The sequence below is a fragment of the Epinephelus fuscoguttatus genome, linkage group LG19 (assembly GCF_011397635.1).
Source record: "Epinephelus fuscoguttatus linkage group LG19, E.fuscoguttatus.final_Chr_v1".
Lineage (NCBI taxonomy): Eukaryota > Metazoa > Chordata > Actinopteri > Perciformes > Serranidae > Epinephelus > Epinephelus fuscoguttatus.
In genome coordinates, this window is record NC_064770.1 from 32,018,028 (window position 1) to 32,044,835 (window position 26,808).

Genomic DNA, 26,808 nt, shown 5'->3' on the forward strand with positions numbered 1-26,808 from the left:
TCCAAAAAGCTTCTTGGACAGTTAGGTTTCCATCTCCAGTTGGATTAGTGTTTGTAAATTCATGAGTGTCTGTCTGTGGTTTTCTGGCCAGCAAACTTAAGACAGAGCCATCCCTCACTGCTCGCGCGCTCCGTCTATCTGTCACAGACGCCTCGCCCCATGTCAGAATTCATCTCCATGCACAAACACACGTATAGTCATAGCTCTTTTACAGCTAACTCAGATGTAAAAGCACAGGCACATATACAAAACATTCACACACTTTCACGTCAGTGTGCGCTTTTAGAAATTGTCCAGAAACAATCATATGAAATACACAAGCGCCCACACTCGCACACACCTGGAACACTCTAGCCGTATTCGGAAGGAGACACCTGTAAGGAAAGCCCAGCCAGGTCTGGGCCAGCAGCAGATTATCTTTCAGTGGTGTGTGTGTGCGAGTGCATGTGTGTGAACCCTGTGTTTGTGTGAGTCACTGAGTGCGTGTTTAGGGGAAACTGAGGTCTGGTGTACAGTGACCAATAATGGCCTGGTTTTTAGCTAACCAGCCCGTGAGTTGAAACCTTATGCTGGAATGTGGTCAAGGTGCTGGTGTCCCTAAATACACACACACACACACACACACACACACACACACACACACACACGAACTCCTGCCCCCCTTTGGCCAAGCTTACATAATGGTGGTATTTAGCACTAAGCTGTTGGCAGTAATGAAGCACAGTGTGTGTGTGTACGAGCGTTTCAGGTGGTTTAACGCAAAAGTGGAACTGAGGCCTTGCCCGATGGAAGATTAGCTTGGTTTCACATCACGTAGTCAATTAAGCCAAATGCTCCACGAGCACCAGCAGGAAGGTGAGAAGGGTCATATAATGGACCATCTAAGTGATTAATAAAAGCTGCGTGTAGCGGTGTTCAAAGTGCGGATAATGTTCACTCTTAATGAGCTTCCACCTCCACTTTGCCTTTTAGCAAATGGATTATCAGCCCAGTGTGCAAAGAACGTTCATCAAGGCTACAACTGAAGATAAATACTAGCACTAGTACCTACCTAGGTCTAGATCAGGGGTGCCAAACTCATTTTAGTCATGGGCAGATGAACAGATGATGGAAGCTATTGAAGAAGCAGGTTACAGACCATTTACATATCTAAACTCTTGGTAGTACCATAGCTGTAGGGCGCCACCAAAAGTGTTTTGAAATAGAAGTCTGATACAGACTCTTTTGTACTGAAGCTGCTGGTTGACAATATTTTGCATGATGTTCAATATCTTTAAAATTTGACCACAATAAGTATTTCTTGTTTTTTCAAAGAACTGTATCCTGGTCGGGGTGGAAAAGCCTCCGAAGCAACATTTCACATGAAGTAGGATACTCATTTAACCTGCTCCTGACAGCTGCACCTCTTAGCCTTCGCAACTGCTTCAATATTAGGTGTGCAAAGTCATCAAGTGGACCAGATTTGAGCCATGATTGTGTTCCTCAGGCTGAGCACCCCTGGTCTAGATGTTTTGGAGTGATTTACCAAGTGTTGGAGATAACAGCCGTAGAGATGTCTGCCTTCTCTCCAATATAATGGAACTAGATGGCACTCAGCTTATGGTGCGCAAAGGACCAAAAAAAATATTTGGAAAACTCAACAACAATGTCTCTTTTCAGAAATCATGACCCGGTTACTCAAGATAATCCACAGACCTTGTTGTGAGCAGATTCATGTAGGAACTATTGTCTTTCTACCAAACTACATCCAACAAGCGTATCACCATGCATCTGCTCATAGACGGGAGGTTGATGCTCGTGACAGCACAAGATATAAACGTTAATGGCGTCCTCCTCGGCTGAGATGTAACTAGCTAGCTCAGTGGTGCTAGATGAGCTAGCAGTAGATGCACCAGAGCAGGTCTGGAGGGCTCATAATGTCGCAGACGATCATAAATGCATTTTGGCTGTAAACCATTCAGTGCTAACCTAACAGTAGTATTTTGAAATCACTTTGTAGGTGGATAGGAAGCCAGGGAGAGACCTCAGAACTTGAGTGGGATTTCAGCAGGAGCATTATGAATTTTTAAGCCCGAGCTTTTAAGACACTGTTACAGTAGTCGAGTCTGCTGAAGATAAATGCATGGACGAGTCTTTCCAAATCCTGCTGAGACATCAATCCTTTAATCATTGATATAGTCTCTTAGTAGGTGATGGGCTGGCTTTGGAGTGGCTGTGAAATTCAGGTATGAGTCCATGACAATATCAAGATCTCTGGCTTGGTCCATGGACTTATCATTGTCGACTGAAGCTGAGCACTGGCTTTTAATCATTCCCCCTTGGCTCTGCAAACAACGACCCCAGAAAAGAAATCTCAGGTACACAGTCACGTGAGGATACTGAGGTAGAAAACCAAAGATAAATGTATCCTTTAAATTGACCATATTCTTCATATCTGTCCGTCGCTTTCCATGCTAAGTAGAAGCACACGTTACTACGCACTCTTCTTCACAATATCGTGTGTATCAGACATGCACAGCAGTGCTGCGACCTCTTCAGCAGAGCACTGGGACAATTCATTATATATAATGTATCAGCTGCTGAGTCCTATTGATGGGCGTTATCTCTGCCCACTGAGTGTGTGTTACTGTGTTTCAGTGGGGAGAGCGGATCTGGGAAAACAGAGGCCACCAAACTGGTCCTTCGCTACCTAGCAGCAATAGATCACAAATGCAATCTTGCGCAACAGGTACGCACGCACGCACACACACACACACACACGTTCCTGTCTTGAAGGATGACTAATGCCTCTGTGCGTCTTTTTTTCCATGTCTCTGTGTCTCTGCCGGCTGCAGATTGAGGTAGTGGGGTTCCCTGCATGACTTGTGCTTTATATTTAACAGCTCATCTTCACATAAGGCCTTAAGAATTGTTGTGTTTTGCTGTGGTGTGTGGCAGTATTCACCAGAGATTTTTTTATTTTTTTTCTTGCTTTAGAAAATCAATCTAGCATCATTTAACTCTCTGACTGATGACCTGTGTTGAATTTCAAATGAGCATTACACAGTCTTTAATTAAAGGAACACCTAACCCTCTAAAATGATCAGTTGTATATCAATTACTCACCTTGTGTGACCTTCAGCTTGTGAGGAAAACACTTCTGCATGAACAATCTCACACATGGCCGAGTAGCGCACATGTACTGTGTTTTGAATAGGAAGGTTTTAGCAAAAACACATGTTTGGGAAGTACTGAATATAAGAATGAGTAAACAAGAGTTGGATTATGTTGCAGGAGTTATGTAAGAGTTTGTAAACAGATGTTTTTTGGTATAGTTTTGCTGTTAAACACCGACCCCCTTTTTACTCCAGTTCATTAAGAATTTAGTCTGTTTTTGGATTCTTCGTTCACTATGGAGGCATGCGAGAAATATTAAATTTTGTTCTTGATTTCAAGGTAATACAGCGCGATACAGTGATTACGTTGGCATGCACTAAATATGCCGGTTTTTGCCCTTATTCAGGAAAAGATAATATAACACTGTAGTGCTATAGAAAGAACCAGACGAACCTCTTTCAAAACATCAGCTGTATTATTCAACTTCACAGCACGAGAACAGCACCAGTACAACAACACTGTTCCGTCACTTACAACCTTCCTCCCTCTTTTTTTCCCCGTCTCTCTCAACTCTCCCCCGGGACCAATTACCTCCTTTTTCTCTTTCTCATTTTCTCTCATCTCTAAAACATAAAACATCTAAAACATATCTTATTGCTAAACAGTGGAAACATCTGTCTTACAATAATATTCCTACTAAGCTAAGCCCCGGGCTGCAAGGTTAGCGTTATCGCCTCACAGCAAGCGTTCAGATCTCAGGGAGTGGAGTTTGCATGTTCTCCCTGTGTCAGCGTGGGTTTCCTCCAGGTACTCCAGCTTCCTCCTACAGTCCAAAGACATGCAGGTTAATTGGTGACTCTAAGTTGTCCGTAGGTGTGAGTGTGAATGGTTGTCCTCGACCTGTCCAGGCTGTACCCTGCCTCCCACCCAGTGGATAGGCTCCAGCCCCCCCGTGACCCCTAACATTGTAAGTGGTTAATGGGTGTATCCTCTATCATGTCAAATTATGGAGAAGTGGAACGGCCGGAGCATCAAAATAGGATTTTTTTTTTCAAAGTTTTCCACCAGTTGTAGATGTGTTGGACCGTGCGAACACAGCCTCCCTTTTCATTCGTGGTGTTGTGATGTTTATGCATATTCAAAAACCTATTAATATCCATGTTTTTATAAAGTTTAAAGTAGGTGTGCCTCCCCTTATGACCATATATGTGGGCTTTTCTTTTGGGCATCTCAACCCCACAGCCTTCAATCTGTTGGTGAGATGGTTTGTGAACAGTGCATCCATGACAACACAGAGAGACGATTGTAAACTGCCGACAAGAGGCCGTGTGTCACAAACTACATGAAAGACCTCCAATGAGACGCATGAATGCACTGTATACATGTCCAAAGAATGCTCCTAAAACCCAAATAATGTCCTAATCAGTGCCACATTCAGAATAAGGCTTAATTCGGAATATTACTGTGCACGTAAACTTGATCACGGATATAGAATCAATCATTTTGGGGGTGAAGTTTTCCTTTAAGCTACTAGATTTTATATCTGCATTAAATAATGGCTGTAAACAGGCTGCTGTTACTGTCACACAGCTGACAATGGTTTCTTCATTTACTGTGTGTTTGAATGTTCGTAGATACTTGAGGCAGCTCCTCTGCTGGAATCTTTTGGAAATGCCAAAACTGTACGGAACGATAATTCCAGTCGCTTCGGGAAATACATAGAGGTCTTTCTGGAGGAGTGAGTATGAAATAGAACCAGAAAGGTTTACTCTCTGATACCATCTCTTCTTTAGTGATGTTTAAAACACACTTTTGTGTTTCCTCTCCCCTCTTGTTCACTCTGTGCTCTATGCTGTCTTTGTCTCTGTCCAGTGGTGTGATCAGTGGTGCCATAACCTCTCAGTATCTACTGGAAAAGTCCCGTATTGTCTTCCAGGTGACACACGCAGACACACACACACACACAAAATGACACTTTATATCTGATACTTTTCTGTACATGTATTTATTGCCAAGAAGGTTTTCACTTACAAGGAACTTCCTTTGGTTTTTGGCGCATTTGTTAAATATACAAAAAAGAGAAAATAAAATCAGGCAAAATACTGAAACAATTTGGACTGGAAAAATTACATAAATGCACAGCTTTTAAAAAGTCCTGTATGTGACAGTGTTAATGTGTGTTTCTCTTCAGGCCAAAGATGAAAGGAACTATCATATCTTCTATGAGATGCTGGCAGGTCTCCCCTCGCAGCAGAGGCAGGCTTTCTATCTCCAAGAGGCTGAGACCTACTATTACCTCAACCAGGTAGAGACACAGCGCAGCACCATCATCATAATGTCCTGTGGAGATCAGGCTGCTCAGATCAAGTGAGCTTGTCACCCCAAACTACTGTGCCCTGTCTCTCTCTTTGTCACCACGAAGGGAGGGGACTGTGGGATAACAGGAAAGAATGACGCTGAGGACTTCCTGCGTCTGCTCGCTGCCATGGAGATCCTTCACTTCACCCCTGACGACCAGTCGGCCATCTTTAGAGTTCTTTCTTCCATACTGCACCTGGGCAACGTCTACTTTCAGAGATATGAGGTCATGTTTCCATTTTTATTTTTATTTTGTTATTAATATTTATTATTTGGAGTCAGGCAGTTCAAACACCACTGTACATGTGCTATATTCAGAATAGATGTTTGGTACATTTTGTGGAATATTTTGACCACCCAGATCATGTTTAAGGAATACTTCACCCTCCAAATGACCATTTGTAAATCAATTACTCACCCAGTGTTCCTAAACTTTGTGAATTAATCTTTGTTTTTCTTGCATGCCTCCAGTGAACGAAGAATCCAAATCTGAGAAAAGTCTTGATGAACTGAAGTCATAGGCAACTGCATTTAACACAAGAGAGCTATATCAAAACATCCGCTTAAAAACTCTCACACAACTCGTGCAGTATAATCCAAGTCTCATTTATCCTGCTGTATGCTCAGTACTTCCCAAACACATTCATTTTTGCATTCATTTAAAACTGAACTGGAGATGAACCTTATGTATGCCCTCTTCAAAGCTAGACATCCAGTGTCGGGCAAGGACATACTGACACAGTCAATTAAAAATTTGTCCTTATAATAATAATGTGTGGTTATCACACAATCCCATGGTGCACCTGGATTTGCATCACGGCACACCAGTGAACCACTGAACCAGAGTATGACGATCAAACACACAACAGATGAAGTGTTTTCACTGTCTTTCTCTCTCTGTGTTGCACGACAGGCGGATGGCCAGGAGGTGGCGTCAGTGGTGAGCGCTCAGGAGATCAGAGTGGTGGCAGAGCTGCTGCAGATCTCTCCAGAGGGTCTTCAGAAAGCCATCACCTACAAAGTCACAGTCAGTATCAAACTGAGCTTTATGTGCATGTGTGTTAAAACTTCAGTACCTCATATACAGGCTTGGAAACACGAGGTGTCAGAGGTTTGAATCCTTGTCTTCTTGTACAGGGTGGTTATTTAACCTGCTGTCTCGGAACATTTAGAGCTAGGATTGATCAGCTTTGTGGGTGTGCCATTATAAATGAATAGCATTATACCATTATCTAATGGGCAGAGCAATCTGTCATTTTAACATCTCTTTTTTTATATAAGAGAAAGTTTGATTTTTGGGGAGTTAAAATATTGATATAACTGATGAAGGTCAGTTCTCTTGGTTTGGATTGGCCTTTTTGTTGTTCAGTCCTCATCAGTGACAGCACAAATATTAAAGCAAATAGTCTGCTGGGAACCTGGAGATGACTTTGGTGTCTAAGTTCTCGTCACTGAACAGGTCATCAGTTCACTGTTTCTTAATAGACTTTTAAAATGCTCATGAACAACTGCAAAATGTCTCTTTGGTCCAACGGTGGAGCTGTAAACTGTAACAGATGCTTATTGTTTTCAGTTTTTTAACTGAGTGGTTGGTGGAGTTATTAAAGTCTGTAAAACATTGTTTCATATTAAATAATCTGCTGTTGTTGTCACCTCACTTCTACCTCAGATGAAAAAAATATTTTAGTATTATTTTATTTCCTACATTTTATTCAGTACATTACACCTGTGAGTTTTGTGTAATCACCGTTCATATTATTTCACAATCATGTTTAAGTCAGCACATTATATCACATAGTTTGAAGATAATAAATGTACTCATACATCATGCTGTAGTTAGTTCAGACATTTTTCTTCTACAGTAAAAAAGAAATACATTTTAAGTGAACTGGTCACTCAATTGAAACCTGATATAACTGCTTGCAGGTCCAAACATTTTATTAAAAGGAGTAGTTTGGTTAATAGTATTGTATTCACTTGACAAAAAAAAAAAAGAAAAAAAAAATCTGTTTTATTGAGTAATTTTTTCTGTTTTTCGGAGTAATTTTTTTATTTTTCTGTTTTTCGTGGTATTTTGTTTTAGGTTTTTCGTGGTAATTTTTTTCTGTTTTTTTGGGGTAATTTTTTTTGTTTTCGTGGTAATTTTCTTTGTTTGTCGGGGTAATTTTTTGGTGTATTTTTTTCTGTTTTTTGTGGATTTTTTTCTGTTTTTTGGGGTATTTTTTTCTGGGGTTTTTTTCGTAGTAATTTTTTTTTGTTTTTCGGGATAGTTTTTTTTGTTTTTTGGGGTATTTTTTTTTGTTTTTCAGGGTAATTTTTTTTTTGTTTTTCAGGGTACTTTTTTCTGTTTTTCTGAGTATTTTTTTTCTGAGTTAAGAGAGCAATAGAACAAGAGATGCTTTCATTCCTTTCTTGAGAGCTGACATGACCCGCTTGTTTAGTTTAATCCAGTTTTACTTTGTTTTGGGTTTGAGACACTGGGAGATACTCTTGTCTTTAAGTCATATAGATGGTGTTATCATTAGTTTGTCGACTTTACGCAGGCACCTTGAGACTTTGCGGTTGTTCAGATGAAAAGCCCATTCAGATCTGCTGGACATTGCAGTGTTTCTCCAGAATCAGTTGGACACATAACCCAAAACAAAGTAAAACTGGATTAAACAAAACAAGCGGGTCATGTTTGCTTCCATTATATCGAGCCCAAAAAATTACCATGAAAAACAGAAAAAAAAATACTCAGTAAAACAGATGTTTGTTTTTTTAATCTGTCAAGTGAATGCAATACGCTTACGTAGGTTAAAAATGCTTTCCCGCCACAATTTTTCCCAAATATCCAAAAGGAGTGTTTGTTGTTTTATGAACCCAGTTGCCAGAAAAATTTAGCACGTTACATGTGGGAAATGATGCAATGTTTAACGTTTAAACAGCGTGAAGGATCACCAAAAAACAACCAGTGATTTTGGTTGTGAGTAGTGGTCTACAGCTTGGCAGGCATCTCACCCTAGGTTACACTCCATCCAGCATCCCCTCCACTTCCCAATGACAAAGTCAGCTTAAACTGTATATAAATCACTTTAAACATTCATATGATATAATTGAAATGTTTAAATGTATGTATGTATTCTTCAGGTTGAGGTGGGCGGGGTTATAATCTGAAGAGGGTGGGCTCTAACCAAAAGTTGTCATTGTAAGCCTGAAATTAAGATGAGTTGATCAGAAGTATTTATTAATCATTAGAAAAGTATTTACTGAACACTCTCAGAATTAGGCCTCAAATCATGTTTGGCACATTTTACTTGAACGATACTCATACTCGTAAAGAGTACATTAACTGTATCTGAGAATAATGAGCCTCAGCAGTGACATCATCTGCTCTGACACCTCTGTCATTCTACCTGACACATCACCGTGTCTTATTTAGTGTCTCAGATTTATGCTCCCTGTCAAGTATCTCCCCGTAACCTCTGACCTCCTGTAATACTCTCATCATTCATTCATTCATTCATTTGGGTGTATCACTTACACTCTACGCATATGTCGACAACGCATATTGGCACACGCGCACTCATTGTACAGCATTGTACATTTCTGCAAATCATAGATAGGTGAAGTACGTTTCAAACGCATCATAAAAGTGACATAGTTTTAATTACATGCTTAAGCTGACTAAGTCATCGGGAGGTTGAAGGGATGGTGGAAAGTGTGAGACCTTGATGAGATTGCTGTCAAGCTGCAGACCACTGTTCCAGACCAAAAAACGACAAAACTGGTTGTTGTTCAGCGAGTCATTCCAGCGGCGATTGTGTCCCCAGATCTGGGTGTTTTTTAGAGAGACATCACAATGAACGCGATATCTCAGGACGGCCTTGAGGGAATTTCCTTAAATTTGGCACCAGCATCCACCTGGACTCAAAAATGAACTGATTAGAATTTGGTGGTCCAAGGTCAAAGGTCAAGGGGGGGATCGACTACTGCCCTCAGTTTACAACTTTTTGATATATGTCTTCAGATCAGCTGACTGAATAGTACCTCATTTCTCTTATAGTCTGTCCATTTACCCCAGCGTTGCACATGTGTCCTTGCTTTAGTTCTCAGGTGAGAGGTCAGTTTTTCCATGAGATATTATTCCTCCTCTTCTAGTTCACCCACTGTCCTGGACTTGGAGGGTCACGTTTTAGCCAGTTCCTAGTAATGGCCTTTTTGCATGCCAGTATTAGGGGTATTAGGATTTTGAACAGATAAGTGTCCTTCTGATGAATAATGTCCTCACTTACTAATCCCAGCTACACGATCCGGGGATCCCTCGGGATCTTGTAACCTAAAACTCTCTAAAGAATCAGAATAATCATATCCCTGAATGTTTGTAGTTTTAAACCATGACCAAAATATATGTGAGTGACTGGCATTCCCCTGCCCACAGAGTCTGCAGCAGTGCTGTTGTTTACCTGATTGTTGGTATTTTGTCTATGGTGTAAAAAATATATCGAATTATGTTCTTTCAGCCAAATTCTCTCCATGCATCCATGTTTCTTACAGACATGGATGTAAACTGTAACTGCAGCTTGACTAGTGCGGAGGCATGCAACCACAAAGTGGTAATTCTAGTTATAAATAGCCACACTCAGCAGTAGTAAATGCACAATAGTACAAGCTAACACAGTTGGACTCTTCACATCATAGCCCATTGAACGAGAGAGGAACTTTTTTCTTTCTTAAGGATTTTAAGTTGACTTGGCACATCCTTAAGCTCATGTTTCCATATTTGTGTTGATCCTCTCAGAAACCAGGCTGTTTCTTCCATTTCAGAGGCAAAACAAAATGACTTATGTTCATTGTCTTTATACTGAATCTCCTCCAGTGTGTGTGACCAGGCAGGAGCAGAAATCCATTGACTTCACATTTAAGTGTGAGGCAAGGACTCACAAGTTGTTTTGAGATCTCAGGAGCTCATTTGAAAACACCATCAACGAGGAATAATAATAATGATAAAAAAAGAAAACGACCTTTTGAAGATATCTGGCTTGCTCTGGATTTTGTCTCGTCTGTAACTGTGAATCAGCTGAAGAGAGAGCACTCACACATCCAAAAATCTTTAGAGGACAAATAAAGAAAATAAACTGTCATGTTGTACTCCTGTATTTTTGGCAAAGTTTGCTGGTGGTATCCAAGGAGCCATTCCGGCCCTGTGAGATGCAGGTTAAACAGGAGCTACCCTGCTGGCATAAGTGGATCAAACAAAAAACTCCAAAGAAAGTGTCAAAAGATCAACAAGAAAGAATAAAAGAAATCAGAGAAAAAAAATCTCTTTCCTTCACCCAAATTCGTCTGTTTTTGATCCTCATCCTGTCGTATTCCAGTATCTGACCATAAAACATCCCGTTTGAGCGTCCAGTTTAAAAGAAGGAGCAGAACCCAGTCGTCCTGACGGTCTCATGATGCTTCTGACGAGGGACGGCGGTGATGAGGGAGGAAGAAGGAGGGAGACAGGAATACATTAAATGTACATGTGATCATGGCACACCTTATGTCCTCCACACATGCACGCTCTTATACGCTAAGAGCCTTTGGTATAATTGAATCTCTAATCACAATGGTGGTTCCTATGGTTTCTATGTAACAGGAGAGGAGTCGGTCGTATCCACTCATTTCCTTTGGCCGGATGAGGCGTGTGTGTGTGTGTGTGTGTGTGTGTGTGTGTGTGTGTGTGTGTGTGATGATCTAGTGCATTTAAGTAAGAGAAGGTCTCAAGTCTCAGAGCATTCTTTATCTGATCAGACCCCGAGTCCCAGACACTCACGTCAATGAATAAGAGAGTGGAAGAAATACAAGTGGGGGACTCGAGAGGAAGGGAAGTTTGGCCAAGTGGAGATTAGTTTGGAGAAAGATATTCGCACATCCAACTGTCTCAGGTGCAGGTTCTTTGGAAAATATCACAGCAGTCATTCACAATTTATTAGTAACAGTAATGTTTTGGTCCTCCTGGACCTTCGTCAAGAGGGTTTAACGAATTAAGCACTCTTGACGAAGGTCCAGTAGGACTGAAACGGCAGTGGAGTCGAAGGTAAAAGTGGAAGAAAAGTAATAAATGAAGAGAGGATGAAAGCGTGGTGTAGTTTGTAAAAGTTAGGACAAACAAAAAAGCCTTTAGCAGCGTGGTGTTGAGGTTTTCACTGTATATATGACTTCAGACACAGCCACAGTCTCAGTAAGAGGTCTAATTTGGCAACATGAGTAAGAACACCTTTGTCAGTGGACTATGGGTGTGAAGGGCCTTTAAACATTTATAATGTAAAGTTGAAGGGATAAAACGTTTGAAATTAAAGTGTCTGAGGAGGTGAAGGACATCTCTGGGAACAAATGCAGGAGAGAAGCTCATAAAAAACAAAAAGGTAAAAAAGACATTTTAGCAGATGTACACTTTGATAATGATAATAATATTGAATAATACATTTTATTTATAGGCACCTATTACAACACTCAAGGTCACCTTACAGGCAAAGACAGAAAAAATAACAGCAGATTTAAAAAGTCAGCGTGATAAGAAAAAAAGTAACATAAAATAAATAACTAAATAAAACAATAATAATAACAAAACAACCAATAAATATTCAGCAAAACAAATTTTCAGTGAATAAAATTCTGTGTAAAAAGTGGACGTGTGTGGCTTGATGGACGGGAGTCATACTGAATAAGCTGGGGTGGAGGTAGGTTTGGTGGACAGATAGAGCTGGGTGTCATCCGCATAGCGATGGAAGTGGATGTTAAATTTACAGAAGATGTAGCCAAGAGGAAGTAAGTAGATGATAAACAGAAGGGGGCCCAAGACAGAACCTTGAGGAACACCGGTAGTAACTGGGAATGGCTGGGATTTGAATGTTTAGAGCTGGATAAATTGATTATGGTCAGAGAGATGGGATTTAAACCAGCCAAGGGGTGTGCCAGTGATTCCAATGGAGGCCAGTCTGTTAAGGAGGATGTTGTGAGAAATTATGTCAAAGGCCGCACACAGCTCAAGTAGGATGAGAATGGTTAAGAGTCCGGAGTCAGCTGCCATGAGGAGGTCATTTGTGATTTTTACCTTCTGTCTTCTTTACAGGAGACAATGAGGGACAAGATCTACACCCCACTGACTGTTGAAAGTGCTGTCGATGCCAGGTGAGAGAGAAGGGGCAGGGAAAAGTAATGTAGCATACAACTTCAATTTGTTGGATTTTCAGCCAGAAAGTCATGCGATGTCATAACAAAAAGTCTGTGTAAGTGATTACATATAAGAAAGAAGTTGTGGTTGATAAATGGATCAAGCTCAGGACTTTCACCCAGGATACCAAGGGTTTGTGTCCCGTGTAAGTCAAGGTATACTTAGTATTTTTCATTTTTTAGGGTGTATAAAGCTGATGAATGTACACTGTGCACATAAATTTTAGCAGAATAGCTGAATAGACCTGTTCACAGTCATATTTTGATGTTGTTGGACGCCCAGGAAGGACGTCCAGTCAATGGCCAGGTAACGTCCCAGATGCCCAACAATCATTTCAGAAGTATTTTTGAGCCATAACTGGATGGCATGATTGGACGTTTAAATGAAGGTCATCTCAGTGTTTGCTGGATTCCCTGTTTACCAGTGTCGTCTGCTGTGTGCTGAGGTTGATCTAGCCTTGCAAAGTGAAGCAATATGGTTAGTTGACAAAACAAAATAAAATAAAATGAAACACAATTTGAGTTTTTTTCATGTAAATTTGGCACTTTATAATCTCAAAGAATATTCAAGTTTTTTCTCATGATCTTGCAAAATGATTTTTTTTTTCATAAAATATCATCCCCCTACTTCGGCTCTGTGTTTTTTAAATTTTGTTTTATTGCTTTTTTTTCACGTACAGTGGCCCTAATTTGCCGTCCTACTTTCTCTTCCTAATTTCTAGACAGTATTCCTGCCCCCTGCTATGTCTGTCTTTCACACACAAATATTTGTTCTCCAGAGATGCTGTTGCCAAGATCCTGTACTCGCTGCTCTTCCATTGGTTAACAGAGAGGATCAACGCTCAGGTGTATCCCCGCCAACACACGCTCTCCATCTCCATCCTGGACATTTACGGATTTGAGGTACAACACCATCTTATCACCTGTCTGTCACTTTCTTGTGTTGCAAAGCAGAAGGACTCCAAGTGTGTGTGTGTGCGTGTGTGTGTGTGTGTGTGTGTGTGGGAACAACAGGATCTGGCCTTCAACAGCTTTGAGCAGCTTTGCATTAATTATGCAAACGAGTACCTGCAGTTCTTCTTCAACAGGATCGTGTTCAGGGAAGAACAGGTGAGTCGACGTCACACCTGCAGGGACATTCTCACACACACACACACGCACACACACACACACACACACACACAGATCTCTTCTAATGTTGGAAGCATTAGTGAATTAATTGACAGGTTGATTGACAGAAACACTCCTGCATGTGATCCCCATGCAGGAGGAATACAGCCGGGAACAGATCCCCTGGCAGGACATCCCTTTCAGTGACAACCAGCCCTGCATTGACCTCATTGCCGCTAAGCCTCATGGGATACTGAGGATCCTGGACGACCAGTGTGGTTTCCCGCAGGTGGGGCAGGAGAGATCTAAAGAGAACACCTGCTGCACCCACAGATTGATCGATTGATTATTGCACATCACTTACAGTCTGCTGCTTTGTTGCCAGGCGACAGACCACACGTTCCTCCAAAAGTGTCACTATCACCATGGCAACAACCCACTGTATATGAAGCCAAAGATGCCACACCCAGAGTTCACCATCAAGCACTTTGCTGGCAGGGTCACCTACCAGGTATGAAGCTCCTCACTGGTTCATCTCAAGTGACAAAACCTGCGACTGGTGAAAATGTGTTTTACTCAACGACATCAAAAACATTACTGATAAATTCTGATCTGTACCAGGAGTATACTTCTTTTACTACTTTTTAGGTATTGTAGCAGCATGACTCTAAGCAGTAGTGAAGGGCAGACTGATTCTTTGCACAGTTTCAGGTCCTTCGAGTTTGACATTTGTTGTTTTGTGATATGTGTGATATATTCACACATATCACAGAACAACAAATGTCAAACTCGTGGTCCAACAGGAAAAGTCACTGAAGTGGTGCATCAGCTGACATTTTGATTTTGATATCAATGATTCAGGTTTACAAGTTCCTCGATAAGAACTACGACCAGGTCCGTCAGGATGTCCTGGACCTGTTCATTCAGAGCAAGAACAAGGTGAGAGGAGACGAGCATCTTCACATCAACATCTGCATGCATGTTCACGTTCCCCTTAAAGACCTGCTCTGTTTCATGTGTGAATGTTGTGAATGTATGTGTGTGTGTTTGTGTGTATCCAGATGGTGTCAAACCTCTTCCTGGTTCACGCAGAGGTCACAGGTCAGCAGAGAGGAGGTCACATGAGGAAGAGCAGCACAGTCACCAGGAAGTACCAAGCTCCAACCGTCAGCAGCAAGTTCCAACAGTCCCTGCTGGAGCTGGTGGAGAAGATGGAGAGGTGAACCTGAGAAAGAATAAAGATTTTACACAATAAATAATAAGCAGGAAATGTTATTTACTTGTTTACTTTATTCCTTCTATTTCAGGTGCAACCCGTTTTTTGTTCGCTGCATTAAGCCAAATAATATGAAGGTAGCTTTTCTGTATTTCTACTGATGACACGGATCATTTTCATACATGAGTTCAGTCTGAAGAAAATGACAGTCGCTGTTTTCCAAATGTGTTCACATGTGTGTGTAGCAACCAGGTGTGTTTGAGGACGAGTTGGTCAGCAACCAGCTGAGACACTCAGGTGTTCTAGAGACCATCAGGATCCGTAGGGAGGGATATCCTGTCAGAATGCCATTCTACGTCTTCCTGTTCAGGTAACATACACACAGTGTTAAAGGGACAGTTTCACCCAAAATCAATAATACATATTTTCCCTCTTGCCTGTAGTGCTGTCTAGATTGTTTTGGTGTGAGTTGTAGAGTGTTGGAGATATCAGTGTTGTAGAAATATTTGTCTTTTCTCCAATATAATGGAACTAGGGGGCACTTGACATGTGGTGCTTAAAGCGCTAAGCAGTTTCATATAGGAACTATTTTCTTTCTGCCAAAGTACACCCACCAAAGGTATCACTGTGCAGAAGGAAGTGTGCATCCACTGCTAGTTCACCTAGCACAGGGGGAGGTAATCTGTGGATCTTTTGCCCCTCTCCAGTGGCTCTCTGTGGCTTTGACAAAAAAATTATATGGAAATGACTGATGGCTATTTTTTTAACATCCTAATTATCAATCATGAATGTTGTAAGAGCAAAGAAATTCTTTCATTCTCTAATTGTATAAATGTGAAGCCTAGATACTGAGTAAAAAAAAAGAAAAAAGTTTTAACATTTCAACAACTAAAAGGCACATTATTATGCAGATGTATTATCTACTGCCTGGCACCTTTTCCTCTAAATTTTGCCAAACCTCGATAGCAGTGGCTCGTCTTGACTCTCTCTCACTGGCTAGCTAAAGTCTTGGAATAAAATAGAGAATTTAGTGGGGCATGGACAGATTTGTTTGCTTTTATGACTAGTTCTGTAGATAAAGTACCAAATAATCATAAATATCACCCTGCACAGTAGCCACCTTGTGGTAAAGCATATTAATGAATGCTAATTAGGGGGCTGTACTCATGCCGTGTTTTTTGCGTGCTCTAATTCATTGTTTTTAATGAGGATGCGTGGCAGACACGCTCAAACACCAGAGCGACGCCAGAGTGCCTATTTTTCAGGGTGCGACAGCTATGCCGCAAGAAAAACTAACCAACCAATCACAGCCTTCTTATGTAGATATCAGTCTGATAAATACGGAAAAGTTGTAGTTGGCTACCCAGAGCTTTACATCTGTCCCACAGACGATAGGCCTACACACTTACAAACAGCACCTGGAAGAAGATTAGCTCTGCACTCAGGATTTCACATAAATAGGCTATGATACAGTACTTGTTAAGGTTGCTTAGTAACCTCAGACACAACCTGCCACCGCGCTCTTGAAAGCTGGCTCAAAAAAAAGGCACAAAAGTAGCACCCAGCGCCCAACCTCGTGTGTTCCAGGCGGTTAAAGACACAGCATGTGCACTGAGACTATAATTATAGGCTAATTTAAACGTAAAAGGTTACCTTATCTTTATTATAAGGCTCAAGTACGTTTTGCAGCTCCACGCAGATTTTTAAAATTATTATTGTTGGCTCTTTTGATAGTAAAGGTTGCCCATCCCTGACCTAGCATCACTGAGGTAGCTAATGTTACAACTTAGCCGAGGAGGACGCTATGAATATTTGCATCTGGTGCTGTCACGAGCATGAGCTCCTCATCCATGTGTAGATGCACGCTGCCTTCTTTACTGTGATACAGTTAGAGGTGTAGCTAGAAAGAAAATAGTTCCTACATGAAACTGCTCACAACAAGGTCTGTGGATTATCTTGAGTAACCAGGTCATGATTTCTGGAAAGAGACATTGCTGTTGTTTAAATGTATTTTTATCACTTGAGCACCACAAGCTGAGTGCCATCTAGTTCCATTATATTGGAGAGAAGGCAGACATCTCTATGGCTGATATCTCCAACACTCAGCAACTCACACCAAAACAATTGAGATTGATAAATAGCACTACAGGTAAGAGGAAAAATATGTGTTTTTGATTTTGGAGTGAACTGTCTCTTTAATTAATGGATGGTGTGAGGCACTATGGTGGAGAAGCGCTGGGTCTTAAGCATGGGAAGTGATACCTTACATGTCTGAGGAGATGTAGAAAAGAGTGTCACCTGTTGCATCAGTCAGTGGAGAGTTGTTGGATAAGCCTCTGTGTGTGTGTGTGTGTGTGTGTGTGTGTGTGTGTACATGCATGTGGATGTGTGTCCTCCTCAGGTATAAGTCTCTGGTGGGGATACATGAGCCTCCAGCTGCGAGTGGAGAGAACTGTGTGATCATGCTCAGTAAGCTGTGTCTTCTCAGACCAGGATCCTACCATGTTGGGGTCACAAAGGTGAGGCTCCTCTCTCATTTATTCATGCTCATCCTTTCACAAAAAGACCAGCAACACAAGCTAAAGACATGTTTGTGTGTATGAATGGCAGCTGTTTCTGAAGGAGGACATCTACCAGCTGTTGGAGTGTAAACGGGAGCGCGCCCGTCAGCTCGCCGCCCTCACCCTGCAGCGTTACACCCGCATGTTCTTCGTCAGGAAACGCTTCGTGGCCTTCCGCAAGAAGATCATCGCGCTGCAGGCACAGTGCCGAGGCTTCCTCATGAGGTCAGCTTCACTGCTACTGCTAATTTCATAACTACTGTATCAACAACAATCACAATCATGTCTGTGAAAAGAAAGTGTTGTACTTAGCAACTGGTTCAAACACACCTCCTCACTAAGGAAAAAGTTTCTGTCCCTTCCTTGCTCAGAGTTGCTTTGAAAACCTTCCTAAATCACTCCTAAACTAAGACTATAAGTTTTAGGCAGAGTTCGGAGCTCTCTGAGGATGTTCTAAGAATGTTTGTGAATACAGCCCCAAGCGTCAGTTAAGACAGGCTGTTATTTGTCAAAATGTGAAGCCATACTGGGCAAGCAAAAGAGACTAGGCGTTTAGTTGGGACCAGGCTTTTAATTGAAGTTTTACAGTAATTATCCAAAACACAGTGTAACTGTGACTTCTGTAGCAAAGCTTTTGCAGCATTTTCCTCTTTCTAATTACAGTACTAGTCCATACCCATTGAATACAGCATACCATACCATGACTTAGTCAAACCAAAAATTAGGAAAAACAACAACATTGGTCCACAAGGGGAGCCACAGCGATCGGTCGCATTTTAGCCATTTGTAAGCATTTTTCTGTTGTTATAGCGCCACCCAGTTGCCAATTAGAGTTAAATTTCTCCAGTCACCTTGAGGTGTCCTGTTCTACATATCTACCAAGTTTAGTAAAAATCCATATGGCGGTTAGGCCTAGATAAGAAATGAGCTCTCTAGCGCCCCCATTTTGTTTGATGGGGTCAATAATGGAGGGGTCCCCTCAGATTATGTGTGCTCATATGCCTACAAAGTTGCGTGGTGATGGGTGAAACCCTTGAGATGTTATACACCTTTATGTGATGAGCCACGCCCTCCGCAATATTCATTGTCTTATAGAAGCTCAGTTTGAGTAAGTTTTCCAACTTTTGCCAAGAGGGAACTTTAGATATTGGTCCCTAGATTATGTTCACCCAGTTTCATGCAGATTAGTCAAACTTCCTAGGAAGAGATCCATTTGAAGTGTTTTTCAAAAAATTCAAAATGGCGGAAAATCTGTATAAGTGGAAGTTATGGGTTCTTGAGGCAAATGTGTTCCTCATGAGGAGAGGCATTTCTGTGCAAAGTTTCATGTCTCTACGACATACGGGGCATGAGATATGCCCATTCAAAGTTTCCAATGTCAATCGGTTGCTATAGCGCCCCCCTTTGGCCAATTGATGTAATATTGCTTCATTCGCATCCTCCCACTGTGCCAAATTTCATATGGATTGACCAAGTCAGTGAGGAGAAAAACATGGAACAGACACACACACACACACACACACACACAGACAGTTTTTGTCATTATATAGTAAGATGTGAAACAAAAGTTCGGATATAAACATGACATTAGGTACGAGATGTGTTAATGTTCTTACCCCAGTTTTTCATTCTGTCCTCCAGGAGGCGCTATGTGAAAATGAGGGAGAGTCTTGTTCGGTTCCGCTCTCTCATCCACATGTACGTCAACCGCAAGCAATACATCAAGGTACATGAAGTCTGCTGTCAAAGGACCCACATAAATCACTTAGGCATATACTGTTAATAAGTATTTCCTAATTTTCTTCCATTTTAATGCACCTCACTCTGGATTGAAGTGGGCATGCTCAGTGTGTGATTTCTGTGATCTGTTTGCAGAGGAAGTTTGAAGCTCAGAGGAAAGTTGAAGAGGAGAGGAGGAGAAGAGAGATGGTGAGATGGAAGTTTAAACAGGATATACAGATCTGTCCTACAAGATCGACATACTTTGGCAGTCAATCATTAAATAAACATTAAAATCAATAACTGTTTCAGGAGCTGACCAAGAGGGAGGTGGTGAACGTCACGCACTTGGTGATCCCTGCAGAGCTGGGCGCGTTACTGCAGACAGCAGGAGGTCTGTTAATGTCTGTCTTCCTGTTAGTGAAGTCCACATCAGAGTGCTCACACATATTATTCATGTACCAAATAGCAGAGTGCGTCATTCAGCTCTCTGAATGTGTCTCATCTCATCAGCACTGACAGTGTCGCTCCAGGAGTGACGTAAACAGTCCTGACAGAGGGACAGCAGGGCCATCAGTTCATAAATAAACCAGGAGGGAAAATTACAATCTTTAAAAAAGATTTTCAACTTCATGCCCTAAATATCATCAGAAAGTAGCACAGTATACATTCTTAAGTGTAGTTGATTAACCCAAAGTTTGTGGTAGTCTTCGTGTTGAAACATACTTTAAATGACTCCATGCTTCCACAGTATATGTACGCCAGTTGACTTGTCATTTGCCCTCTTCTTTCATCTCTTTCTAGTCAGGAGGGAGCTGCACTCAGACTGTCTGGCTCTGCTTCAAGCTCCTCATATTCAAGAAGAGGCTCAACTCACGCTGCCTCTGGACATCAACAACTACCCGTTCTACCGCTACGTGCAGATCTACTTCAGGGTGAGACGTCTAACCTTAAGATGGGCCGCAATCCATTCTTTGTGAATTTGCCCACATTAGTTTTTTATTTTATTTTTAACCTTTCTGAAAGTAGTCACGAAGGACTGTTTCTGGATTCGCCCCTCTACACCACTGTTCTAGTGGATGCTGTTGTTGATGTGTTTTAAAAATCATGTAGTTAACATGAACAATGTGTTGAGTTATTGTGCTTCCATAAATCATTTGAAGTATTTTGTTGCTGTAGGAGCCAAAGTTTGGGATGTTGACGGCCCCTCTGGAGTCACCGCTGACCCGTGTGGAGGAGGACCTGAGAGGAGAAGCTCTGGAGCTCTTCATCATGGTGGGCTGACTCCATTTACTGTCTCACACACACCAGGGACAGTCTTAGATTCATCATCTAGTCCCTGCTGCATTGCAGTTGTTGTTCTGCGAAACAACTTTTTAAACATAACAAAATAGTTAGTTAGTCTATACACAGCCAAATTATACTATGACTCAATGGAATACAGCTGTTAGTGGCCCAGTACATCAGAGTTAGTTGCAACTGTTTGTGCGTGTATTCTGCTTTCAGGCATTACGATTCATGGGTGACCCTCACCTGAACGGGGCGCAGGAAAACATGTTTGGGAATTACATCATCCAAAGGGGCCTGTCATCGCCAGGGTTACAGGATGAGATCCTGGCTCAGATCGTCAACCAGGTGTGGAGGAACATAAACGTTGACAACGCTGAGAGAGGCTGGCTGCTGCTGCTGGCGTGTGTCTGCTGCTTCGCCCCGTCGCCCAAGATGGACAAATACCTGCTGAAGTAAGACGTGTCTAATTCATATTGATGGAAATCCCTCACAAGCAAATTTCAGATGCAGATGGGGGTTAGGTTGAAATGTAATGCACTCCACTTTATTAGGCCAATCAGAAGCTAATCAGCCATCAGTCATTTGGCAGCAACTCAGTGCATTTAGGTATGTAGACATGGTCAAGACGACCTGCTGAAGTTCAAACTGAGCATCTCAACACGTCCAACCTTGAAGCAGATGGGCTACAGCAGCAGAAGACCACACCAGGTGCCACTCCTGTCAGCTAACAACAGGAAACTGAGGCTACAGTTCACACAGGCTCACCAAAACTGGACAATAGAAGATTGGAAAAACGTTGCCTGGTGTGATGAGTCTGGATTTCTGCTGCCACATTCAGATGGTAGGGTCAGAATTTGGCATCATGGATCCATCCTGCCTTGTATCAACGGTTCAGGCTGCTGCTGGTGGTGTAATGGTGTGGGGGAGAGTTTCTTAGTACCAGCTGAGCATGGTTTAAACACCACAGCCTACCTGAGTATTGTTGCTGAGCGTGTCCATCCCTTTATGACCACAGTGTACCCATCTTCTGATGGCTACTTCCAGCAGGATAACGCACCATGTCACAAAGCTCACATCATCTCAAACATGACAATGAGTTCACTGTACTCCAATGGCCTCCACAGTCACCAGATCTCAGTCCAATAGAGCACCTTTGGGATGTGGTGGAACGGGAGATTCTCATCATGGATGTGCAGCCGACACATCTGCAGCAACTGTGTGATGCTATCATGTCAATATGGACCAAAATCTCTGAGGAATGTTTCCAGCACCTTGTTGGATCTATGACACCAAGAATTAAGGCAGCTCTGAAGGCAACTGATACTAGCAAGGTGTACCTAATAAAGTGGCCAATGAATGTATATGTAAATTAAAGAAACAAATAACCCAAAAGAAAAACAATTGTATTATTTACTGGAATAATTTTAAGGTAAGAGTGAAAACCCATTTTTAAAAGTCATGTAGTGGCATGTGGCACAAAAATCAAACTTAAGGACACCTCCTCAACTTTGTCACTCTGTAACTTTTTCTTATTTTTACCTTTATGCCTCCATTATGGGAAAAAATCTGACTATGAATGAAATTTATCACAATCCATTACAGTGCTTGGTACATTTAATTTGCGTGCCGTTTTTCTTTCGATAAATAAAAAGTATAACCTCAGGTGACCCTTTTCCTCATCAGGTTTGTATCTGACCACGCCCCTGCTGGTTGCCAGGCGTTGCTGCAACACAGACTCATCCAGGCCAATCAGAAGTCACAACTGGGTTCAGGCCCCACCCCCGAGACTGCACGGACCTATCCACTGTCACTACTGGAGTGGACGGCCAACAGGAAGAAGGCTAACATGGTGCTGCACGTGCATAGTTTTGATGGTAAGATGCATCTTGTCTTTTTCTTTTTTACAAGATTTTCCTCTTTACATTCAGTTGGACAACGAAGTAAAATAGAATAAGTTAAAAATAAGTAATGTCATGTGAGTAGTTTTTCTCACCTACAGATTAACTGATTACACACCTCAAAGAAAAACAAGAAGTGCGTGGCAGAGACTGTTGGCATCATTTATATAGAGTGGGATCAGTTACAGCCCTCGATCATTGATTATTCATTGCCAGTCAGGATCAGGTGATGAGCTACAGGGCTCTCCATCTGTGAATCGTGCAATTTATTTCAGTTTTATACAGTGTTCTTCATTTGTTGTCTCTGCAGGAGGATCGTTCCTGTGTCCGGTCCATTCCTGGACCAGTGGAGAAGATTTAGCAGGAGACATACTGCGCCACAGGTGAGGTTTTCCTTAGTCTTCCAGCTCAAACCTATATGTCTCATTTGTATTTGCAAACTTTATAAAAATGTATTTCACCACAGTACACATGCTTTGAGTGCAGTATGATCAGGTACAGGTGGGTATTTGAAGCGTGTGATCTTGCAGGGGAGTGTCCGACTGGTGGAGGGGGAGCTCGATTCTGATGAAGGAGCACGGCCAGTGGGTGGAGTTAGCGGGTCACGACTATGTCATGGACCTGATCGCAGACCTGGAGCTTCCACCAGACTTCCCAAAACAGAAGAGTTACTTCATCATCAGCACCGATGACCCCGCCAGAGTCCGAGCTAACGCCAGCCTGTCAGTACACGAAACACTCACAGATACTACATGCATGTACAGATTATGGAAATGGAGATAAATACGCCAAAAACATTATTAAACTCTTCTCAGTTTTCCTCTCCTCTCCTCTCCTCTCCTCTCCTCTCCTCTCCTGTCAGTGCTCTGTTTGGCAGCGGCTTTGAGTCAGATGAGGAGCTTCCTTCTGCCTTTCTTCTCCGTAACAGCAGACCAGCATACAGTTTGCCTGACTCTGACGGTTACTTCAGCCACGGTACACACACACACACACACACACACACACACACGGTTTCTGATTATTAAAAGCACTGCAGTGTGACAGTCATGTTAACAGCTGCTCTGCTATCTGTGTGTGTCCGGTAGAGTCGGATGCATTCAGTGACGGTCAGACTCAGAGAGGAATGGACCGCTACCTGGACAGCCTGTTTGACCCTGTGCTGTCAGACAGCAGCATGGTGAGTACTGACGAGACACATCACATCCTAACTACACTCTTACTCCTGCTTGGGAAGTATATTAGTGCTGTGTTATTAATTAGTTAATAGTCTAACCTTCAAATACACTGTAAAACATTGCAGGCGTATGGACTGAATTTACTTACCTTTGTTGTAGTTCACATTGTCTTTGGCTCTGGTGACATTTGATATGCATTTTTCACACTTTTATGACATTTTATCGGCTGATCAATTCGTCAATTAAGTGGAAAACAAACATTTTTTTAAATATTATTTTTATTGACAATAGTGTATTTCAACATGAACATATAAACCCCAACAAAAATCCCCAACCAAAACAAACATGGAAGAGGGATCTTGACACTTCAATTCAACATAATCAAGAGTTAATAACACAAAATCACATAGCAATACATATCAGCCGTGTATGACTATCAGACACAGCCCATCACGGACGAAAGTTTTTTTTCCTTTTTAAAGGTTTTTTTGGGGGGGACTTTTTCCTTATCCACTGTGAGGGTCCAAGGACAGAGAGATGTCGTATGCTGTAAAGCCCTGTGAGGCAAATTTTGATTGTGATATTGGGCTTTATAAATAAAACTGAATTGAACTGAGTACGCAGGAACAAGAAAACCGTAAAGGATAAAGGGAAAACATCCAGTCAATATATATATATCCAGATACAGTCCTCAACCAGATGTGCTCGTTGAATCCCGACATTGCAAAAGTGAACCCCAAGATTCTTTCCATTTATATTCACATTTTGGATGATAAATCACAGTTTTTCCACGTGAATAACCGTAACAAGTTCACGCAGCCAGTTTCTGAAGTATGATAGATATGATGATAGTCTTCCAGTCTTTTAGAATTATTTTTTTGGCCAGCACCACACCCATCCAAAGAGCTGTCTTTCTAAGAGTCCTTCGAACACCAAAAAAAAAAATCAAGTCCCTGTCAGAAGAGTGCGTCCAGAAAAGAAGAAAAAAGATAGAGATAGATTAGTGTAGCATGACTTTAGAATAATAAAAACGGTGAATCCCTTTGAGCTGGATTAACCTGTGTCTACTGTTTATTGAACACCTACAGTTGTCAGGATCAAGCCCCTTAAGGCCCTGACACACCAAGCTGACGGTCGGCCGTCGACCAAAGTCGAGCCATCAGTGAGCGTCTGTCGGCCTAGTTTTTGCGGTGTGTCTTGCACCGTCGGCCCTTCGGCTTCGGCGGCGGCTTTTCGGCCGATTGAGCATGTTGAATCGGCAGCGGAGCTAGTCGGTGAAAGAGATCACTCTGATTGGCTGTTTAGGTTTTATTCCCTCGCCCCTGCCTTACTAGTGAAACCAGGGCTAACCGGTGCTTCCTCCTCAGGCTCCACTTCACTCAGCTGCCCGACAGACCCGCTGCTTCTTCACACTTTACCCTGAATAAGAAACTGGAGCTAGCTGGGAAGCACAGCCAGCTAGCCTCCACTAGCTTCCCAGCTACCCCCGGCCCTCCGTTTGAATCCAAAGGGAGAGCCGGGGCTAGCTGGGAGCGGCTAGCGCAGATAGGAAGCCCCTCGTCTGTCAGGATGTACCACTCTGTCACTCTGCTCTCTCTCACGCAGGCGCAGAACGTACGTGCCACTTGGCCGTCGGATGTAGTCCATGTAGTGTGTTCAAATGCAACTGACACAGGGTGACGTGAGGCGACGTGAGGCGACGTGAGGCGTCGTAGTCAACGCAACAGTTGGCTTTCGTCGCCGCTAGTTCTTTGATGTCGGATTGGTGTGTCTGCAATTTCAACTTCTTCCACTTCTCACAAGTGACGTACATTGTTCTTTAGACTTAGTTCACCAAAGGAGGCAAACTTTATGTCTGAATAGAAGTCCTTTATACACTTGAGCCCTTTTAGACCCTGTATAGCAAATGTGCTGTCCAGCAGTGCAAGGGTTTAGGCATGATTGTGGCAAAGTGGTGTATAGATTGAAACTCAAGGGACTTTATAGGTCTGTTTGATTTGACTGAGAGTCATCAGTGAATTTCTGACTTCAAAACTTACTAATTTAGCAGAAGCTGCAGAAAACAAACCAATTAATACATAAAGGGAATTCTTTTTAGCTGCCGCTATGAAAATGCGTAAAAAAAACCGTCACGTCATGCTCCATCCACCTGATCTGGCATCTGAGTGTGAATGGAGGTGGAGTGTTGATGGACGGATGGAACATGTGATCCACTGCTTCTGTTTGTGTATGAATGGAGCAGACAGGAGGGGTGATTAGGTTACTGAGTGACCTACCGTATTTGACCGCAACAGCAGGCAGCACACATGAACGGCTCCGTGGGGAATACTGCTTTACACATTCTGTGTGTTTGATTAAACCAAAAAAGGGAAAAGGTTGCGTTGTTTGGAGGAAGCAGGAAGGAAGTGGGGTCGGTGCAGGTATGTTTAGGAGTGGACACTTTGTCAATCAGACAGCATAATAGCCATTTGTGTTTCCTTAGCATCCACTGTGAGAATAGTGTCCTTTGATCCCTTGTATTAAGTGTTCAGTTTCAATATCAGCTGTCGATCAAACAGTGTGTTCTTCTTTTGCCTTTACTCTCAGACACAGCGATTTGTTTTTGTTGTATTGAGACAGTGGGGTTTATTATGTTGCAGAAATTAAGTTGTAGACTCGCACTACCTTTTTTTGTCTCTGTGACTTTAGTATGAGCTAGAGTGTCTCCTCCAGTGTGTACGGTACTTCCTGCAGAGTATTCAGTTCCTCCAGCTCCACTGACTCACTCACAGAGGGTCTGAATCAACCACTACAACACACTCCCTCCATCTTGTTCCCTTTAGTCTCTCCTTTGACGAACATTTCTAACCCTTAATGTCTCTCAAACTCCACTTTCTCAACATCTCCAACCATCTGCTTATATCTGCTGCATTTCTGTTGCCTACTTCTCTCTGACCACCAGGACATGGAAAAGACTGGAAGTTTGTCAGCAAGGATGAAGGGAGGAGGAGGTATCGGCATCACGGGAGGAGGAAGAGGAGAGGGGGAGAATCATACGGCCCCCAGTCGGCCGTATCCACCAGGAATACATCCCGGAGGTAAAACACTCAAGTTAGTGTTTGTTTCTTGTTAGTTACGTCTAATGTTAGTGCAGATTGTAACAGATCCAACTGTTTTCTTACTCTTTTAATTTTTTGGTTTTTAATTTC

General features: G+C 42.2%; 1 protein-coding gene across 1 annotated transcript in view; it reads left to right on the forward strand.

Annotated features, from left to right (window-relative positions):
* The window catches only part of myo15aa (myosin XVAa), a 74,635-nt gene that overhangs the window by 25,788 nt on the left and 22,039 nt on the right, over positions 1-26,808 (forward strand). Inside the window, exons 7-35 of the mRNA XM_049560172.1 lie at positions 2,638-2,728; positions 4,731-4,834; positions 4,969-5,032; positions 5,288-5,401; positions 5,519-5,680; positions 6,368-6,481; positions 12,551-12,609; positions 13,431-13,554; positions 13,666-13,761; positions 13,919-14,050; positions 14,147-14,272; positions 14,623-14,700; positions 14,823-14,980; positions 15,069-15,114; positions 15,223-15,347; positions 17,379-17,496; positions 17,588-17,763; positions 19,180-19,264; positions 19,414-19,467; positions 19,570-19,651; positions 20,062-20,192; positions 20,437-20,532; positions 20,764-20,999; positions 22,231-22,421; positions 22,756-22,828; positions 22,976-23,167; positions 23,308-23,420; positions 23,531-23,622; positions 26,562-26,697. Of these exons, the coding sequence (XP_049416129.1) occupies positions 2,638-2,728; positions 4,731-4,834; positions 4,969-5,032; positions 5,288-5,401; positions 5,519-5,680; positions 6,368-6,481; positions 12,551-12,609; positions 13,431-13,554; positions 13,666-13,761; positions 13,919-14,050; positions 14,147-14,272; positions 14,623-14,700; positions 14,823-14,980; positions 15,069-15,114; positions 15,223-15,347; positions 17,379-17,496; positions 17,588-17,763; positions 19,180-19,264; positions 19,414-19,467; positions 19,570-19,651; positions 20,062-20,192; positions 20,437-20,532; positions 20,764-20,999; positions 22,231-22,421; positions 22,756-22,828; positions 22,976-23,167; positions 23,308-23,420; positions 23,531-23,622; positions 26,562-26,697 (3,368 nt within the window). The remainder of the gene's footprint in view (positions 1-2,637; positions 2,729-4,730; positions 4,835-4,968; positions 5,033-5,287; positions 5,402-5,518; positions 5,681-6,367; positions 6,482-12,550; positions 12,610-13,430; positions 13,555-13,665; positions 13,762-13,918; positions 14,051-14,146; positions 14,273-14,622; positions 14,701-14,822; positions 14,981-15,068; positions 15,115-15,222; positions 15,348-17,378; positions 17,497-17,587; positions 17,764-19,179; positions 19,265-19,413; positions 19,468-19,569; positions 19,652-20,061; positions 20,193-20,436; positions 20,533-20,763; positions 21,000-22,230; positions 22,422-22,755; positions 22,829-22,975; positions 23,168-23,307; positions 23,421-23,530; positions 23,623-26,561; positions 26,698-26,808) is intronic.